The sequence below is a fragment of the Aquarana catesbeiana genome, linkage group LG04 (genome assembly GCF_042186555.1).
Source record: "Aquarana catesbeiana isolate 2022-GZ linkage group LG04, ASM4218655v1, whole genome shotgun sequence".
Lineage (NCBI taxonomy): Eukaryota > Metazoa > Chordata > Amphibia > Anura > Ranidae > Aquarana > Aquarana catesbeiana.
The window spans coordinates 39,598,856-39,619,626 of record NC_133327.1 but is presented as its reverse complement, the minus strand read 5'-3'; the positions used below and the strand labels follow the sequence as shown (position 1 = coordinate 39,619,626).

Below are 20,771 nucleotides of genomic sequence, written 5' to 3'. Positions count from 1 at the left end.
GTGGAAAGAAATTTAGGGGAAGATTTATCAAGTAAGTGGGTTTCCTGCAAGCAAATTATGTGTGCTTTCTTGGCTGAAAAAGATCGCATTGCTTTTGTTCGTTTGTGTGGGATATTAAATCCTTGTACGTTTAGGGATAAGATGTTTATAGGAGCCATAGCAATTCAAAATTGACTAACATAAGATAAGAAATATGGCCTAAAACTAGAGTATTAGTCATCACCTCGAGAGAGAAAAGAAGGAAGGAAAGGACAGAGAAAGGATAAATAATGTTCGGTCGAAAAACCCTATTATAACAGTACTTAGATATTAAGAAGTGAAAAATCACTAGGGTGTTGGAGCAACTCCTAGGAGTAATTAAGGGACTCCCGGAGGCTCCAAAGCCATCATCAAAATCCTGCATAATAATAGCAAGGGTCTGAGGGTGGTAAAGGGGGCAGCAAGTAGTTCCAGAAAGGACGAACACCGCCGGAGAACCACAGGAACCAGAAGATGCATCCATATATTATAATAACAAATGAGATTATAAAAAAAACACACACAAACCATCAAAGCCCTAACCTAATAGGAAATTAATATATGTAAATGGGTGGCGCTGCGCTAATCCTCAATATAAGACTAAAAACATATGCCATAAGAGTGAATAAAAGGCTTATGGTCAGATCTTACATCACAGAAAAAATAAATAAAACAAATACCGTGATATTAAAAAAGATAATAAAATTGAAATATCAATACTAAAAACATATATCATATACGTGGAAACATGTTCATAATGACACACAAATATTTAGACCATAACACCGTAGCAATTTAGTAAACTCACAATCGGTGAGAAAACATACTTTAATACAGTGCAAGTAAGTATATATAAAAAAATAATTTAGACTATGTGCAAAAAATGCTCAAAAAAATGACAGTGTGCAATGGTGAATTCCAATCAAACCAGCATGGATATCACATGAGTCAATACACCATGCTTCACATAAAGTGACAAATGTGCAAATGTGTTTACATATATTTATTTCCAAGGTCAGGTGTGTACCCGAATCGTTGCAAGCAGCTTTTCCATTCTTAGCCGTCTTCCATATTTGATAGCGCGGGAATAATTGTATTATCTCTAATAGGAAATTACCTCATTAGTAAATAAATTTTAAATAAATATATAAATAAATCATTAAATGATTTATTCTCAGGGAGACCATAAAATTGAATAAAAATTGTCTTAGAAATTAAGACATTTTAGACAATGTTTGGTCCTGTAGATCTGAAAAAGAAAATATGTTAGTGAATCAAAAAAAAAAAAAAATATGAAAATCAATCCATCGAATCCTCAGTATTAGGAATTGGATTTTCGAAGCAACCGCGCTTATGCAGAGAAATAGATGGGTTCAGTTCTGTTGCAACATTTTGTTGAGGGGATCTGGAAGCTGATCTTCTACGGGATTGGTCTGTAGATGGAGGTTGGTCCGTAAGGCCCAATTCAAGCAATGCTGATTGTAGGTCCTCTGAAGAGCGACAAACATATCTGGTTTCTAAGTGTGTGAATTTGAGAGAAAAAGGGAACCCTCAATGATAGGTGATGTGATGATGTTGAAGAATTTGTAATTGGGGTTTAAGAGCACGTCTTTTAGCCACTGTAATAGGAGATAAGTCTGCAAATAGTTGATAGACTTGACCCTGGAAAGTGAGGGAGTTCTTTCCTGTAGCTGTTGCAAGCAATTGTTCTTTTGTGCGATAGTAATGCATTTTAGCAATTATGTCCCTAGGGGAGCCATTTGGTTTGCGTGGAGCCAATCCTCTGTGCACTCTGTCCATCTCTAATCTCTCTATAGGAATGCCAGGTTGTAATTCCTGAAATAATGTGGTAATAGTGCACATCAATGACAGACTCAGGAGGAATACCCCTGATCCGCAAATTAGCTCTTCTGTCTCTTTTCTCCTGGTCCTCTAAACGGGACTGTAAAATAACATTCTCTTCTTTTAGATGTTTAAATTCAGAAATATATAGCTAAGTTTGACTTTCAATATCATCTACACGGATCTCCAATTCAGCTGTTCTCAGACCTAGTTCTCTGATTTCTCTAGTCAGTTTATCAGTGATGTGGTCTGATGTTTGCTTTAAAGCCTTCTGTAAAATACATTCAAATTTTTTAAACAAGGCAGATTGAAGTTCTGTTTGTGAATTTCCAGAGTCAGAATCAGACTCCTCATTAATATCCACAGTGTTTAGTTTGATTTTAAGAGGTTTAGCCTTATGTGAGGTGCTAGGCTGTGAGGAGACTGCCGCCGCCATCTTGGAAGACAGTTGAGGCGTCGTTTCTTTATTAATGCCGGTTTTAAATTTTGATTTTGTGCCTCTCAAAACCATGTTTAGTTATACCTGAGGCTTTGCAGTACATGTGGCTGTCGTTATTTTGAAGTTTAAGAACCTCTGGCACCTGTAGTCCACCGGCGCGAATGTCACTGGAGCGGAGCTCTAAGCCGGCATTACTATCCTCTCAAGCTTCCGTGCATGCGCCCTGACCACCAGTTCTCAGTGGGGATATTTTTAAATGTAACCTCAGCATGGGGCATTATGCTGAGTAATTTTTTTCTTAGATAATGGGCATATATAAATCTTTGGCCTTAAAAGTTAATTTTTGATAGTCACTCTAGGAAAACAATCATTTCAGCCACAAGATGATAACTAATTGCAATTTAAACATTTTACATGAAAATGATTTTTCCTGTAGCTCCCTATCCTAGTCAGGCTAAGTTTAGATTTGGCTCTGCTTTACTCAGTGAAGTAGCAAACAGTTTTTTTTTGGTCTGGTCAGGTTTCCCTAAGCTTGGTGATTGATTGCTCCTGGCTGCCTCTGGAAAAACCTTTCATAAATAGCTACGAAAGTCAGACACTGAAGTTATGAATATTTATATGACCTCAGCCAATCCCTATGGGGAGGTACCCAGATGGTGACTGAAGAGAAGATAAATGAAGGTAATCAGAAGGTCACCGGATTAAGAGACATTTGTTGTAGGGTATCACCTATGGAGGCCAGTCAGGATTAGGATCCTATTCTTCCTGTTTTGAGAGTGTTGCGTTGAGGCTGAGTTGCAGACAGCTGTCTTTGGACTTTGTAAGTAAGACTTTGATTGTGGATCCCAGGTATACTTGTGCTTGGGGAAGAAATTGCCAGAAGTTGCTGTAAGGGCAAGGACTGCTAGAGTTCCAAATTAGCTAGCCATTACCTCTTACCTCCAGCAAAGATTTTTGTCTAAAGTTTGTCCTTCTGCTAATTTATTCTAATGTTTTGAATATCCAACACCCTTATTATTATTATTATTATTATTATTATTATTATAATACAGGATTTATATAGCGCCGACAGTTTAAGCAGCGCTTTACAACAACATTAGGGCAGACAGTACAAGTACAATACAATTCAATACAGGAGGAATCAGAGGGCCCTGCTCGTTAGAGCTTACAATCTAGGAGGGAGGGTCAAGTTATACAAAAGGGTAATAGCTGTGGGGGATGAGCTAATGGAGAAAATAATGCAGTTGTTAGATGGAGGCAGGATAGGCTTCTCTGAAGAGGAAAGTCTTCAGGGATCGCCTAAAAGTGGATAAATTTGGAGACAGTCTGACAGATTGGGGTAGGGAATTCCAGAGGATGGGCGAGGCTCGGGAGAAGTCCTGGAGGCGGATATGGGAGGAGGTGATGAGGGAGCTAGAGAGCAGGAGATCTTGGGAGGAACGGAGATGGCGTTTAGGTTGGTATTTTGAGACTAGGTTAGTGATGTAGCTGGGGGCACAGTTGTGGATGGCTTTGTAACTTATTGTTAGTATTTTGAATTTAATTCGTTGGGCGAGTGGCAGCCAATGGAGGGATTGGCAGAGAGGGGTAGCAGACACTGATCGGTTTGTAAGGTGGATGAGTCTGGCAGCAGCATTCATGATGGACTGAAGGGGGGATAGTCTATTTAAAGGTAAGGCAATGAGGAGGGAGTTGCAGTAGTCGAGGCGAGAGATAACCAGGGAGTGAATCAGGAGCTTTGTAGTTTCACTGGTTAGAAAGGGACGTAGTTTAGAGATGTTGCGGAGGTTGAGGCGGCAAGCTTTGGAAAGTGATTGGATGTGGGGCTGAAAGGAGAGTTCAGAATCTAGGATAACACCTAGCACCCTGACATGTGGGGACGGGTGGATGGTTTTGCCATTGCTCTTCACAGAGAAGTCAGGGGAAGAGGCACGTGGGGGAGGAAATATTATAAGCTCGGTTTTGGACAAGTTGAGTTTGAGGAAGTGGTGTGACATCCATACAGATATGTCGGTTAGTAAGTTAGTGATGCGTGAGGAGACTGATGGAGTGAGTTGAGGGGTAGAGAGATAGATTTGTGTGTCATCAGCATAGAAATGATATTGAAAGCCATGAGAGGCTATCAGCTGACCCAGGGAAGAGGTGTAGATTGAAAATAAAAGAGGTCCAAGAACAGAAACTTGTTGTAAGTGACACTGAAGGTGCGTTGGGATAGGTAGGATGAGAGCCACTGAAGAGCACAGTCACAGAGACCGATGGAGTGAAGTTTTTTGAGGAGGAGGGGGTGGTCAACCGTGTCAAAGGCAGCTGAAAGATCCAGAAGTAGGAGTACAGAATAGTGTCCGTTGGTTTTTGCAGTTAGTAGGTCATTTGTGAGTTTTAAAAGAGCAGTTTCTGTTGAGTGTTGAGGGCGAAATCCAGATTGAAGGGGATCAAGAAGGTTGTTTTTAATGAGGTGGTCACTCAGTTGGTTGTAAACCAGGCGTTCAAGGAGTTTAGAGGAAAAGGGGAGCAAGGAGATAGGGCGTAGGTTGTTAAGATTGGTAGGGTCCAAGGATGGTTTTTTGAGTATGGGAGTGACCAGTGCATGTTTTAGAGCATCGGGGAAGACGCCAGAGGTGAGGGAGAGATTGAAGATGTGGGTTAGAGAGTGTAGGATGGGGTCAGAGGGTGACCGTAGCATTTGAGAGGGAACAGGGTCCAGGGGACAGGTAGTTAGGTGGGCGATAGAAAGGAGTTTAGCAACTTCGTCTGGAGTAGTAGATTTGAATAGAGGTAGTGTCAGTTGTATCTGTTGACATGGGGTCTTAGCTGGGGGAGATACCTGTAGAGTGGAGATTTCATCACGGATTGTATCAATCTTGTTTTTGAAGTGATTAGCGATTTCCTGGGCAGTGAGTAAATCAGTGGGGGGAGGCGGTGGAGGACAAAGTAGAGAGTTGAAGGTAGAGAAGAGTTTACGGGGATTGGATGAGAAGGTATTAATAAGAGTTGTAAAATAGGTTTGCTTGGCAGTGTGGAGGAAAGAATAGTATTTTTGGAGGGCAGATTTGTATTGGTTGAAGTCTTTGAGAGACTTAGTCTTGTGCCACAGACGCTCAAGAGCACGACTACGTTTTTTGAGAATTTTAGTGTCATCTGTTTGCCAGGGTTGTAGGGGTCGAGGCCTGATTCTGCGTGTAGTAAGGGGAGCGAGCTTGTCCAGGGTGGAGGACAGAGATTTATTGTAGATGGATATGGCTTGGTTGGGGCAGGACAGGGGGGAGATTTTGTCATAGAGGTGGTCGGTAGCAGAGTAGAGGAGAGAGGAGTTGAAGTTGCGAAAGTTTCTACGGGTGACGGTTAGGCGATTGGAGGGAAAGGTGGTGGAAGACAGGGGGAGAGAGAAACTAATAAGGTGGTGGTCGGAGAGAGGAAAAGGATTGTTTGAGAAGTTGCATGGAGTGCATAGGTAAGAGAATACAAGGTCAAGGGTGTTGCCATCAGAGTGAGTAGAAGCCTGTACCCATTGCTTCAGGTCAAATGAAGAGGTTAGACTAAGAAGTTTAGAAGTAGCAGGAATGTTTGTATTAGCAGGGATGTTGAAATCACCGAGAAGGATTGTGGGAATTTCCGAAGAGAGAAAGTAGGGTAGCCAGGCAGAAAACTCATCAAGGAAAGTCGATAATGGTCCAGGGGGCCGGTAGATCACAGCAATTCTTAGGGAAGTGGGAGAGAATAGACGTATACAGTGGGCTTCGAATGATGAGAGTGAAAAAGAGGGAGGAGGGTGAATAACCTGGAAGGTGCTCTGGGGGGATAGGAGGAATCCCACTCCACCTCCCTTGCGTCCATTAGGCCTGGGGGAGTGAGTCCAGTGAAGGCCACCCTGGGAGAGGGAAGCAGGAGAAGGGGTGTCATATTCGTGGAGCCAGGTTTCTGTGAGAGCAAGTAGATTAAAGGAATTAGTGACAAAGAGGTCATGAACAGCAGTGAGTTTGTTGCAGACAGAGCGGGCGTTCCAGAGGGCGCAGGAGAGTGTGAGGCTGGTGTTGGCAAGAAGAGGAATGGAGACTAGATTGTGTAGATTGCGACTACTGCCAGAGGGTGTAGGGTGATGGTGATGGGTGTGTTGGGCACAGTTAAATAAAGTGGGCCCAGGGTTTGGGGAAATATCTCCAGCGATTAGGAGAAGCAGAAGAGTGAGGGAGGTAATATGAGAATATGATTTGTATGAGGGGACATGCTTCAGTATCCTGGGGGGTATGTTAGCAAGTGGGCTTAGAGTTAGAAAGAGGTGATGAGTGCTGTAATAGGGGGAGGGGAGAAGTGAGGGTGATATGTACAGGTTGTGGGGTGGAGCAGAGGGATGTAGAAAAGAGAGTTTGAGGAGAGAGGCAGCAATTGTGAAAAGGAGGAGAGGTAAAGAGTGCATGTTTCAGAGAGGAAGATGATAAAATTAGGAAATGGGGTCACCTGCAGTCTTTTATAGTTTGCTTTGTGCAAATCGCTGAAGTGCAAGAGCGGAAGTGCCACTTATTTTAAGAACGCCACTTCTTTGGAAGAACCCCCTGTATGTGCAGCCCCCCTTATCCCTCTCCTGTTAAAGTTTTCTTCAATAAATCCACAAAAGGACATCCCCTAGACCAGCGGTCTCCAAACTGCGGCCCAGGGACCATATATGGCCCTTCACTTGCCTTTATCTGGCCCTTGGGGCATTATTCCAACAACTGACATCAATGATGAAGCGCTATTCTTCTCATTGATATAAAACCATGGGGCATTATTCCTCCAAATAAAACCAATGAAGGGGCATTGATGCTGGGGCATTTTCTACTTCCACTGGCCATGGTTCAGCCCCCTAAAGTCTGAAGGACAGTAAATTGGCCCTTTGCTTAGAAAAATTGGAGACCCCTGTCCTAGACTGACCCTGTGTTTATCGGTGTGGTTGAAACTATGACAGTTGTGTGTCAGGCAGCTTTTGTACTAACAAAGTAGGGATGAGCTTCGAGTTCGAGTCAAACCCATGTTCGACTCGAACATCACCTGTTCGACCGTTCATCGAATTCCGAACGATATGGGCCGTTCGCGCCAAATTCGAGTGGCGCGTTACGGCCCATAATTCACTACAGCATCGCAGTGCATTGCTGGCTGATGATTGGCCAAGCATGCACTATGACCCGCAGGCTTGGCCAATCACAGATCCGTGTGTACAGAGAGCAGTAATTGGCCAAAGCCAGGGTGGCTTTGTCCAATTATGGCTCAGAGGGTTTAGCACACGTCCCATACTATATAAGGCCGCCTGCGTGGCAACCTTGTGTAGTGTGTTGCGGCGGCGGTGAGAGATAGATAGACAGAGAGACAGTGTCATTTGATTTAAGTTAAAGTAGGCAGGTCGAGTCAGTTAGCTGCACTTACGGTGTATTGTGTATATATATATGCATCCCAGGTGTTGTATATATATATACACACTGTATTCAGTTTAGATAGATCCGTTCCTGTTATTCTCTTCCTAATATACTGACAGGCAGGCAGGTGTTTTACAGTATTTACAGTTCATGTACTGTGTACCCTGCACAGTTGCACCTGCAGTATTGCTACCTGAAGACAAGTGTTTGTGTTCTTCTTCTGATTCTATTAATAGCAGATAAGCTCTTGAAGTATTTACAGTTAGTGTACTGTGTACCCTGCACAGTTGCACCTATAGCTACCTGAAGACAAGTTCTTGTGTGCTTCTTCTGATCCTATTAATAGCACAGGCAGGCTCTTGAAATATTTACAGTTAGTGTACTGTGTACCCTGCACAGTTGCACCTACAGTATAGCTACCCGAAGACAAGTACTTGTGTTCTTATCCTGATCCTATTAATAGCACAGACAGGCTCTTGAAATATTTACAGTTAGTGTACTGTGTACCCTGCACAGTTGCGCCTATAGCTACCTGAAGACAAGTGCTTGTGTGCTTCTTCTGATCCTATTAATAGCACAGGCAGGCTCTTGAAGTATTTACAGTTAGTGTACTGTGTACCCTGCACAGTTGCACCTACAGTATAGCTACCTGAAGACAAGTGCTTGTGTTCTTCTTCTGATCCTATTAATAGCACAGGCAGGCTCTTGAAGTATTTACAGTTAGTGTACTGTGTACCCTGCACAGTTGCACCTACAGTATAGCTACCTGAAGACAAGTGCTTGTATCCTTCTTCTGATCCTATTAATAGCACAGGCAGGATCTTGAAGTATTTACAGTTAGTGTACTGTGTACCCTGTACAGTTGCACCTATAGCTACCTGAAGACAAGTGCTTGTGTGCTTCTTCTGATCCTATTAATAGCACAGGCAGGCTCTTGAAGTATTTACAGTTAGTGTACTGTGTACCCTGCACAGTTGCACCTACAGTATAGCTACCTGAAGACAAGTGCTTTTGTTCTTCTTCTGATCCTATTAATAGCACAGGCAGGCATTCTGCTAGCCGCTGTATAATCAGTAAATATATATACATCCCAGTTTTGTGCAGCTACATCTCACTGCTGTGCAGGCCATTAGTATGTCTGGAAGGCCAACAAGGAGAGGAAGACAGTCACAAGCCAATAAAAGAGGGCAAGCAGGCTCTGTGTCTAGAGGCAACAGTACTGATCACGGTGCATCCTCATCAGCACGTGGCCGTGGGACACGCTTGTCCTTTTTTCCGGCAGCTGAGCCGCAACATGTGGAAGACTTGGTAGAGTGGATGACCAAGCCATCCTCCTCCTCCTCTCTCACCCAGGCTCAGGGTACATTGTCTGGCAAAGCAGCTGCCAATGCGGCCTCTTCCCTCGGCTCAATGGCATCAGTCACTCCTTCCCTAGCCCCACCATGTCCTCCTGAGGAGTCCCCCAAACTGTTTGACCACAGTGTTGGGTACATGCTCCAGGAGGATGCCCAGCGTTTTGAAGGCTCCGATGATGGTACTCAGATAGAGGAAGGCAGTAACGTGAGCCCAGACAGAGGGAATGCTCAAGAAGGACAGCAATCTGGCAGTCATGTTCCCCCAGCTGCAGCATACTGCCAGCTTTGCTCCAGTGATGAGGAGGGAGGGGATGATGAGGTCACTGACTCAACGTGGGTGCCTGATAGGAGAGAGGAGGAGGTACATCACCAACGAGGCAGGATGCCCTCCAGGGGCCAGCTTAAGGGCAGCACACCGACTGCATCACACCACAGAGCTCCGCATGTGCAGGGCACTGCTGTCTCTGCGCGTTATTCCAAAAGTTCTTTGGTGTGGACCTTTTTTGAGATCAGATCCCACCGCTGCTATTTGCAACATAGTTACATAGTTACATAGTTACATAGTTAGTCAGGTTGAAAAAAGACACAAGTCCATCCAGTCCAACCATAAAAAAAAAAAAAAAAAAAAAAAAAAAAAAAACGTACAATCCAATATACCCAATACTATACCCACAGTTGATCCAGAGGAAGGCAAAAAACCCCAGCAGAGCATGCTCCAATTTGCTACAGCAGGGAAAAAATTCCTTCCTGATCCCAGAGAGGCAATCGGATTTTCCCTGGATCAACTTTACCTATAAATGTCAGTACCCAGTTATATTATGTACATTTAGGAAAGTATCCAGGCCTTTCTTAAAGCAATCTACTGAGCTGGCCAGAACCACCTCTGGAGGGAGTCTATTCCACATTTTCACAGCTCTTACTGTGAAGAAACCTTTCCGTATTTGGAGATGAAATCTCTTTTCCTCCAGTCGTAAAGAGTGCCCCCTTGTCCTCTGTGTTGACCGTAAAGTGAATAACTCAACACCAAGTTCACTATATGGACCCCTTATATATTTAAACATGTTGATCATATCCCCCCTTATTCTCCTCTTCTCAAGAGTGAACAAATTCAGTTCCTCTAATCTTTCCTCATAGCTGAGCTCCCCCATGCCTCTTATCAGTTTGGTTGCCCTTCTCTGCACTTTCTCCAGTTCCCCGATATCCTTTTTGAGAACTGGTGTCCAAAACTGAACTGCATATTCCAGATGAGGTCTTACTAATGATTTGAACAGGGGCAAAATGATATCTCTCTCTCTGGAGTCCATACCTCTCTTAATACAAGAAAGAACTTTGCTCGCTTTGGAAACCGCAGCTTGGCATTGCATGCTATTATTGAGCTTATGATCTACCAAAACCCCCAGATCCTTCTCCACTACAGATTCCCCCAGTTGTACTCCCCCTAGCATGTATGATGCATGCATATTCTTAGCCCCCAAGTGCATAACTTTACATTTCTCAACATTAAACCTCATCTGCCACATAGTCGCCCAATTAGACAGAGCATTGAGGTCAGCTTGTAAATTGGAGACATCCTGTAAGGACGTTATTCCACTGCATAGCTTGGTGTCATCTGCAAAGACAGAAATGTTACTTTTGATCCCAGATCCAATATCATTTATAAAGATATTAAAGAGTAAGGGTCCCAGCACTGAACCTTGGGGTACACCACTGATAACCTTAGACCATTCAGAGTAAGAATCATTAGCCACCACTCTCTGAACTCCGTCCTTCAGCCAGTTTTCTATCCATTTACAAACTGATATTTCCAAGCCTGTAGACTTTAACTTACACATTAGCCGTGTGTGCGGAACTGTATCAAACGCTTTTGCAAAATCCAAATAAACCACGTCCACAGCCACCCCTCTGTCCAAGGTTTTACTTACCTCTTCATAAAAAGAAATCAGGTTTGTCTGACAACTTCTGTCTTTCATGAACCCATGCTGTCTGTTGCTTAAAATGTTTTTTTCCAGCAAGAACTCGTCTATGTGGTCTTTTATTAAACGCTCCAGTATCTTCCCGACTATAGAAGTTAAACTAACAGGTCTATAGTTACTTGGTAAAGACTTTGATCCCTTTTTAAATATAGGCACCACGTTCGCCCTGCGCCAATCCAGCGGTACTATTCCCGTCATTAATGAGTCCCTAAAAATTAGATACAATGGCTTTGAAATTACAGAGCTCAATTCTTTTAGGATCCGTGGGTGGATGCCATCAGGTCCAGGTGCTTTATCCACCTTTATTCTGTCTAAATATTTCTGGACCATATCCCTTTTGAGCCATTGTGGATCATTGGGGGCTGTGTCAATACCACCCCCCTTATGGACATGAGCTTCCCCATGCTCTTTTGTATATACAGAGCTGAAGAAAGTATTTAATAAATTAGCCTTCTCCTTGTCCCCAGTCACCCACTCTAGATTATTTTGTAAAGGGCCTACATGCTCAGACCTGACCTTTTTACTATTAATATATTTGAAGAATTTTTTGGGGTTTGTCCTACTATTTTTTGCGATCTCTCGTTCATTTTGAATTTTTGCACCCTTGATTTCCTTTTTACATATTCTGTTAAATTCTTTGTAGCATTTAAATGACACTAGTGTTCCTTCATTTTTATATTTTTTAAAAGCTCTTTTCTTATTGTTTATAGCTTTTCTAACTTTGACCGTGAGCCACATAGGTTTTCTTTTTAGCCTTTTAAACTTATTGCCCATGGGAATATACTTTGCAGTGAGGTCCCAAACAGTCTTTTTGAAGAATTCCCATTTCTGTTCTATGTTTATCGCTGCCAATATTCCCTCCCAGTCTAAGTCCTCGAGAGCAGCCCTCATCCTTGGAAAATTTGCTCTCTTGAAGTTAAGTGTTTTTATCTTTCCCTTATGTATTTCTTGTTTACAGCTAACATCAAATGAAATCATGTTATGGTCACTGCTACCCAGGTGTTCCTTTATCTGCACATTAGTAATAAGCTCTGCATGGTTTGAGATTACCAGGTCCAACAGAGCTTCATTCCTAGTTGGGGCCTCAACATATGTCTCAAGCATATCTCGTGTGGCTAAAATATCACCCACTTGGTCACCACATGCTTGACCAGACATATGTTGACCTGCCATGCAGTTCATTGGCAAGTGTACCTAAAAGACCCACACCAAAGAACAAAGAGGACCTCTCCTTGCTCCTCATCAGCTGGGATCTCCAACCCCACTATATCTTCTGTCCTCTCTGAGACCTGCACTGAGAGGAATGAAGGTGTAGATTTAGATGTGTCACAGCTAAGTACTTGTGGGCAATCTGCTATTGGTACAATAGCCAGGAAAATTTCCCTGTCCCAGCTGCTGCACCGCCGAAAGACGTTCACTCACAGCCATCCACATGGCAGGTTCCCAAACGCCACTTTTTCTCACGGAAGGCGATTCCGGCTCTCTACCGGCATGTGGAAGGCAATGTCTTGGCCTCACTGAACAGGGTGGTCAGCAGTAAGGTGCATATTACCGCTGACTCATGGTCCAGTAGGCATGGACAGGGACGTTACCTATCTTTCATGGCACATTGGGTGACTCTTCTGGCAGCTGGGAAGGATGCAGGACAAGGTGCAGTAGTGTTGGAGGTTGTTCCGCCACCACGCCTCCAAAATGCTACTACTGGTGATTCTGACACACCTATCTCCTCCACCCCCTCATTTTCTTCTTCCTCCATGGCCTCTTCCTGTGCTTTGTCCTTGGAACCAGCGGTGCTTCGTAGGTGTTCAAGGGGCTACGCAAGTACGCAGGCCAAAAGATGCCATGCGGTGCTTGAGCTGGTGTGCTTGGGGGACAGGAGCCACACTGGGGCAGAGATTCTGTCAGCTCTGCAGGGGCAGGCTCAGAGGTTGACGCCATGCCAGCTCAAGGCAGGAATGGTGATTTGCAACAATAGCACTAACCTCCTCTCTGCCCTCCGACAGGGACAACTGACCCATGTGCCCTGTTTGGCTCACGTCCTTAACTTGGTGGTGCAGCGGTTCTTGGGCAGGTACAGGCTTACAGGATGTCCTGAGGCAGGCCAGGAAAGTCTGTTTGCATTTCCGCCAGTCATATAATGCCAGTGCTCGGCTGGCAGACCTCCAAAAGGAATTTAACCTGCCCAAGAACCGCCTAATCTGTGACATGCCCACCAGGTGGAACTCAATGTTGGCCATGCTGCAGCAGCTGCACACGCAGCAGAGGGCCATCAATGAGTACCTGTGCGACTATGGCACCAGTACAGGGTCAGGGAAGCTTGTTTTTTTCCCCATGCCAGTGGGCCATGATCAAGGATGCATGCACTGTCCTGTCACCATTTGAGGAGGCCACGAGGATGGTGAGCAGTGACAGTGCATGCATCAGTGACACTGTCCCCCTTGTCCACCTGTTGGAGCACACGCTGCGTGGAATAATGGACAGGGCACTTGAGGCAGAACAGAGGCAGGAAGAGGAGGACTTCCTTACCTCTCAAGGCCCCCTTTATCCAGACAGTGTTCCTGCGTGCCCGCCGATCACACAGGAAGAGGAGGAGGAGGAGGATTGTGTCAGCCTGGTGGAGCCTGGCACTCAGCATCAGCAGCAGTCTTCAAGGGATCATTTACAGTCCCAAGAAACCCATGGACTTCTACGTGGCTGGGAGGAGGTGGCTGCGGATCATGTCATCCTTAGTGACCCCTAGGACTCCGGACCGAAAGCCTTAGCAAACCTACGTTGCATGTCCTCCCTGATCCTGCAAAGCCTGCTGAAGGATCCTCGTATTTGTGGTATCAAAGAGAGGGATCGTTACTGGCTGGCAACCCTCCTTGATCCACGTTATAAGGGTAAGGTTGCAGACCTTATCTTGCCATCGCAGAGGGAGCAGAGAATGAAGCAGCTTGGGGAGGCCTTGCAGAAAGGTCTGTGCAATGCGTTCCCAGAGACTGGGAGGTTACAAACTCCTATTCCTGGACAACGTGTTGCTCAAAGTCTTGGATCACCACCAGCTACCAAGCACCTGATGCTGATGTAACCGAATAATTTTTTTTGAAATGTCAGATCCCTGCAAGACTGCCTATGCTGATGCTAAGTGACTATCCTGTTATGCTGAGTGACTATCCTCTTCCTCCTCAATGATCATGCTGATAGCTTGTAAGAATATTTTTGGTTCTGGGCGCCGCCACCAGTGGCTTTTGCCCAATTTTTCAGCCCCTGTTTAACAGGGGCGTGTATTTACAATTTTTGTTGCAATATTTTGCAAGGAGGGTTCGTTGCTGTGCTCAACTAGAGTATTTGTGAGGGGTTACAGTGTTGTGGCACCAGTACCAGTGCCTAAGGCCCAATTTTTCATCCCCTGTTTAACAGGGGCATGTAATTACAATTTGTGATGCAATACTTTGCAGCAGGGCTCGTTCCTATGCTCCATCTAGAGCAGGGGTCTCAAACTGGCGGCCCTCCAGCTGTTGCGAAACTACAAGTCCCATGAGGCATTGCAAGGCTGACAGTTACAAGTATGACTTCCAAAGGCAGAGGCATGATGGGACTTGTAGTTTCACAACAGCTGGAGGGCCGCCAGTTTGAGACCCCTGATCTAGAGTATCTGTGAGGGGTTGCAGTGTTGTGGCACCAGTGCCTAAGGCCCAATTTTCTGCGCCCACCAAGAGTAACTGTGAGGACTTACAGTGTTGTGGCACCAGCACCACCACCACCACCAAAGGCCCAATTTTTCTGCCCCTGTTCAACAGGTGCATGTAATTACAATTCTTGACCTAATATTTCACAGCAGGGCCCGTTTCTGCGCCCACCAAGAGTAACTGTTAGGACTTACAGTGTTGTGGCACCAGCACCACCACCGCGACCACCAAAGGCCCAATTTTTCTGACCCTGTTCAACAGGGGCATGTGATTAGAATTCTTGATCTAATATTTCACAGCAGGGCCCGTTACTGTGCCCACCAAGAGTAACTGTGAGGGCTTACAGTTACAGTGTGTACACCTAAGGCCCCAATTTCTGCAGAGTATATAGGGCAGGCCCCTACTTTCAAACATCCAACTTACAAACGACTCCTATTTGCAAACGGAAGGAGACAACAGGAAGTGAGATGAAATCTACCCCTAGGAAGGGTAATTCTCTCCTGTAAGAGTTAATATGGGAAAAACGTGTCTCCTCTCCACTGATGCTTTATCAACAATCTTTGTTTCACTAAACCCCCCAAATTGTCAAAAACATTTGTCATTGGGAAAGAAAGTGAAGTTAAATCTTCTGAAGAGGTGCACAGACAACAAAACAAATGTCATAGGGGTGATAACCATTCCCTATGTTTTCCAAAAAGCTTAAAATAGATTTTTTGGCTGGAGCTACACTTTAAAAATGTACCAGTTCAAAATTACAAACAGATTCTACTTAACAACAAACCTACAGTCCCTTGTCTTGTTTGCAACGCCTGTATACTGCTGTTCAGAGTATATAGGGCCTGGGGGCCCCACGCCTTTCCTTTTTTTAATTTGGGTGCGGGGTTCCCCTTAATATCCATACAAGAACCAAAGGGCCTGGTAATGGACTGGGGGGGGTACCCATGCCGTTTGTCTCACTGATTTTCATCCATATTGCTGGGACCCGACATTACATTAAAGCCGCAAGCAGTTTTAAATGACTTTTATTCCTTTAAAAATTTCATTTTGTGCAGGGACTGTTCTAAGCACGGGAAACACGCGCCACTTTACAGGCATACTATAGACACCCCCCAGGTACGATATTTAAAGGAATATTTCACTTTTTTTTCACTTTAAGCATCATTAAAATCACTGCTCCCGTTTTTAAAACTTTTTTTTTGCATTGATACATGTCCCCTGGGGCAGGACCCAGGTCCCCAAACCCTTTTTAGGACAATACCATGCAAATTAGCCTTTAAAATTAGCCCTTTTGATTTGTTACGTTTGAGTCCCATAGACTTCCATGGAGTTCTAAAGTTTGCGCAAATTTTCGGTCCGTTCGCAGGTTCTGGTGCGAACCGGGGGGTGTTCGGCTCATCCCTACTAACAAGTGGGACCTGGGTCATTCTCAGCAGCCCCTTCGGAGTTGAATGATATATTCCCTTTGTCGCTTGCTAATTCATCCTAACACTCAATGTCTTTTGTTCCTCTGTTTTTTTTTTTTTGTTTTCTTGTCACCTTCATTTTGTGATCTTTTTTTAACATGCTTTTTATTTTTGCAGAAAATGTAATCTTGATATTTTCTGCTATTAGCTTAATAAACCTCTTAATTTTCCATAACTCCAAAGAGTCTTTTGACGCCTTTCATCATCCTCTGCACATCTTTCCCTTCAAATAATTGTCCTGAATTTAACCACAAATGTCTACAAATGTACATGTAAATAAGAAAAGTCATTATAATTTTTTAGTGTTGAGGCTTTTTGATGTCCCATCTAATCCTGCCAACCTAGGCACTGGCCAAGGAGGGCTTTATGGTAACTACAGCCCTGACTATAACAGTGAGATGTGATGAAATATTGACTTTGTAGGACAGGATATTGATTTTCAATGCATATTTCATCCCCCATTTTTTATGTGTAGGGGAAGCCAGAATCTACTTTGTACTTCCACAATGACAACTTAGGCATGCTGGTGAGCAACCTTTTTGTTGCTGGAATGGAGACGACATCCACCACTCTACGATGGGGTCTCCTACTAATGATCAAAAACCCAGAAATACAAAGTAAGAAAAAGAAATCAAGATATGCCGAATTACAATATGTGATCGTTTTTTGTTTTTTTCATCTCTAGTGGCATTGCCATTTACATGCTTTACCCCTGCTTTCACAACCCTGTGGTTTAAAGAGCTTGTCTTCAAAAATCATAGAAGCGGTCACCGCTAACAATTTCTTTTGAAATGATTTTAAGCCTTGGCTTCCTGAGCCATTAACCTGAAGCAATTTTTGAGATAAATATGACACTTTCCTGGGATTCATTCAAAGCATACATGTTCCAGGTCTGTAACATAGAAAACCGATGCCTGGCACATACAGCCAACAACCTTTTTTTTTTAAAAGATGGCCATCAATGGCAGTCCCATACTACTCTTGTGACAAGGTCACCTTAACTTTCACTGCTGCCACTGCAACTATTGTGGTATATAGACAAACTCACAGCCACTATAGCAGTCAAGAGTTTATTTATATTTTTCTTGTGCTGTCAGCTTACTTGTATAAGTGATTCAGGAAGCTGTAAAGCTCCGTGTATGTCCTCCTCTTCCTCTCCTCCTCCATTTGTCCCAGGCCTCCATGACAAAGGTCATCATGAAGAACAGTGGAAAACCAGCAAACTCTCTTTTTGTAATCTTCCCTTTAAGTTACAAACCTGGAAGAGCTCATTTGTAGTCACTTCCAGGTTTAGAGCTGTCAAACACCAGAGGATGTAGCTGGGGAAGCAGCAGATCAAGGATAGTCTGTGTTTGATCAGCAGTGTTAGTTTTGGCAGCAAATTTTGATTTTGTTTTAGTCTTATGCCACGTACACAGGAGCAGAATTTCCGACAGAAAGAGTCCGATGGGAGCTTTTCATCGTATATTCGGATGGTGTGTACGCCCCATCTGACTTTTCACGTCGAAGACAGACTTAGATATAGAACATGTTTTACATTTTTATGGTGGAACAAATTACTATTGGTAAAACCGCTCATCTTTATGCTGTTCCAACGGACCAAAAATGATGCATGCTCTGAAGCAAGTACGAGAAGGAATCGCCCGGTCTGGTAAAACTAACAAACTTCTACAAACACGAGATAAACACAAGATTAGCAGAAGGTGGCACACTGGCTCTTGAACTTCCTTTTTTAAGTCCCGTCGTGCATGATGTTTGTCACATCGTTCTGGACGGTCGGAATTTGGTGTGATCGTGTGTATGCAAGACATCTTGAGCGGAATTCCGTTGGAAAAACTGTCAGAGTTTATTCCGATGGCAAAACCGGTCATGTGTACGTGGCATTAGTTTTAAGACTAAAATGGCATTTTAGTTTTAGTCCCATTTTAGTCTTCTGCAAGTGTTTTAGTTTTAGTCATAGTCTTTGGCTAAAATGCCATTTTAGTTTTAGTCCCATTATAGTCATCGTATTTTAGTAGACTAAACTCTCCAGTACATTTTAGTCAAATAAAATCATTTTAGTCAACTAAAATCGAATGTGTTTAGTTAAGTTGTAATGCATTATTTAAAGCGGAGTTCCACCTATTTAAAAGTCAGCAGCAACAAAAAGTGTAGCTGCTGGCTTTTAATAATAAGACACTCACCTGTCCCACGGTCCAGCGATGCTGGAGCAGTGCTGGGTGGTGATCTCAGGTCTGAGGGATGGCCTGTAATGCACAGTGCCATGGAAGCCACTGCCAGTAGTCAGAGGAGGCCTGTAATGCACACACAGTGCTCTGGACAGAGGGTGGTCTGCGGGGAGGCCTCGGGCCCGCTGTACTGGTAATGTACACTAGTACTACACACTCACAGTCTGCTCTCTGCTATGGACGTGGGCGGTCATCTCGTGAGTCGGGACTCGTGAGTGGGACAGTCTCGTTGGGAGTCAGGAGGCCTGCATATAATGTACAGTTCTTCTCTGGTCTCTGGCAGTTGTCTCGGATGGTGCACACAGTTGATTTTACACGCTTGCTTGCTGGGAAGCAGGCGGAGCTCTGTGAAAACCGGAAACTAGTTCACAAAAGTAAACATCCCTGCCTCACATTTTCATCCCATTTTCGTTCGTTAATGAAAACATATTTGATTTTCTTCATAGTTTTCGTCAGTGGACAAAAATGTGCTGTACTTTTCGTTTAGTTTTCGTCACTGTAAAAATGCCGCTGACGAAAACTTTGACCAAATCATTTATGTCAATGAAATTAACACTGTTGATCAGCTTCAGCAGGGTGCAAGGGGGGCATTAAAGATCCACCAGATGTCTCCTTAGAGCCAAACTTCTGGAACACATGAAAATTATCCCTTGCAGTGCAACTTCCTTAACACTAAAAGGGCTAATTGCTCATTGAACAACTGGAGGGTCGTAGTTTGAAGACCCCTGGTTTAGGGTCTTGTTAAAGTAGATTTGCTTACCTGATCATTTCCCCTTCCACATTGCTAGACTGGTCTTCTCCTCTACAAGCCAGCTGTCTAAGGTCTTGATGTCAAGACCAATGCAAGCAGCATAACCCTGCACTGAGCATAATGACACTGAGAGACAGTCCACCACCAAAGCATGGGGGACTCACCACTTGCTAGTGGGGCGGAGAATCGAGTAAGAAAATGAGCTTTTACTCTCCCCGAGACTTTTTTTCTTTTTTAAATCAGATTTTATTTAATTTTTCTTATAGTTACAGATATTTGTCAAATATAAAATAAAAACACCCAACAAAAGAAATACAATAAAAGAGAGAAAAAAAAAAAGAAAAAGGATAATAGCAAAGATAAAAAAGAAGAAACCCACAACAAACACAAAGGCTATACCCAATCATCAGCGCAATAGGCAAGTTAAAGTGGATGTAAAACCCAATGTCATCCTTTCTAAACTACTGCCATAGGGGTTATCTATAAGGATATACATGCCTCCTGCATGTATCTTTACCTGTCAAATGTCTCCCCTCTGTCTGTTATGACTTGAAAAACTGCAGATTCTGTGGGTGGGTCTGTTGTCTGGAGCTCGGTGGGTGGAGTCGTGATGTCAGTAGACTCCCCGCCCACCTCTACACTCCCCTTGTCAATATGCATTTCTAACACTGAACTTCTGCTGAACTTCTGCTATGATCTCTAACATCCAGTGAAAAGACAGGAAAGTAACCACATGACTTCAGCATGCCAAATCATGCTGAGGTGTGGAACAGCCAATCCTTGCAGAGCTGCTGAAGAAAGGAGTGGGGGAGGGAATTAAAAAATCATGCCTGTGTCTTAGGCTGTCACTCACAGCAAGGGGGAGGATTTGATCAAAGTTTTTGTCAGTTTGTCAAGATTTCTCTCACTGAACAATAAAAGGGGATTGCTCAGAGATGGATTAACTCTGTGTGGCAAGACTGGGCTCAAATGATAGCAAATCTTATACTCTACAGTATGATATCAAAAAAGAAAAAAATAATTTTCGTGTTTACATCCACTTTAAGTGACATGGTATAAAATTTGAAATAATTTGACTGTGTGCCATGCTCTTAGAGATATGCGTAGGAGCAAATGCTTAGAAGGGATTAATGACTAATTAATTTTAGAACTCATATGCTCTAACCAAGGTACCCAAATTGCTTCAAACTTTTTTAAGGAGTTCCTGAGAAAAAAAGTATGTCTGTCATAAGAAATACATCTATTAAGTTCTGATATCCAGACAGAATGGGTCTGGGGGTGCGAGAATTCCACTTAAGGGCAATTTGCCTACTGGCCACGAACAGCGCACGCACAACAGTGATCTGAACTAGTGACCTAAGTGCAGAGTGGTCAATGTAGCCAAATAGGCATATACAAAAGGTGGATCCACTAAAATGTTAACATCTAGAAGCCCATTAAGCATGCCCACAACCTCCGCCCAATACCTCCGAAGCTTGGGACAACACTAGAGTAGGTGTATCAGAGAACCCGAATTACCACATCTTGGACACGCCAGGTCAGATCTTAGCCCAATAGCACACAGAAATTCTGGGGTCCTGTACACCCTATGAAGAATAAAAAGCTGGGTTAGCCTGTGAGACAAGGGGGAGGGCCCGGAGAATC

General features: G+C 43.7%; 1 protein-coding gene across 1 annotated transcript in view; it reads left to right on the top strand.

Annotated features, from left to right (window-relative positions):
- The window catches only part of LOC141139175 (cytochrome P450 2K4-like), an 83,239-nt gene that overhangs the window by 37,896 nt on the left and 24,572 nt on the right, over positions 1 to 20,771 (top strand). The window contains exon 7 of the mRNA XM_073625077.1: positions 16,624 to 16,765. Coding sequence (XP_073481178.1) covers positions 16,624 to 16,765 — 142 coding nt within the window. The remainder of the gene's footprint in view (positions 1 to 16,623; positions 16,766 to 20,771) is intronic.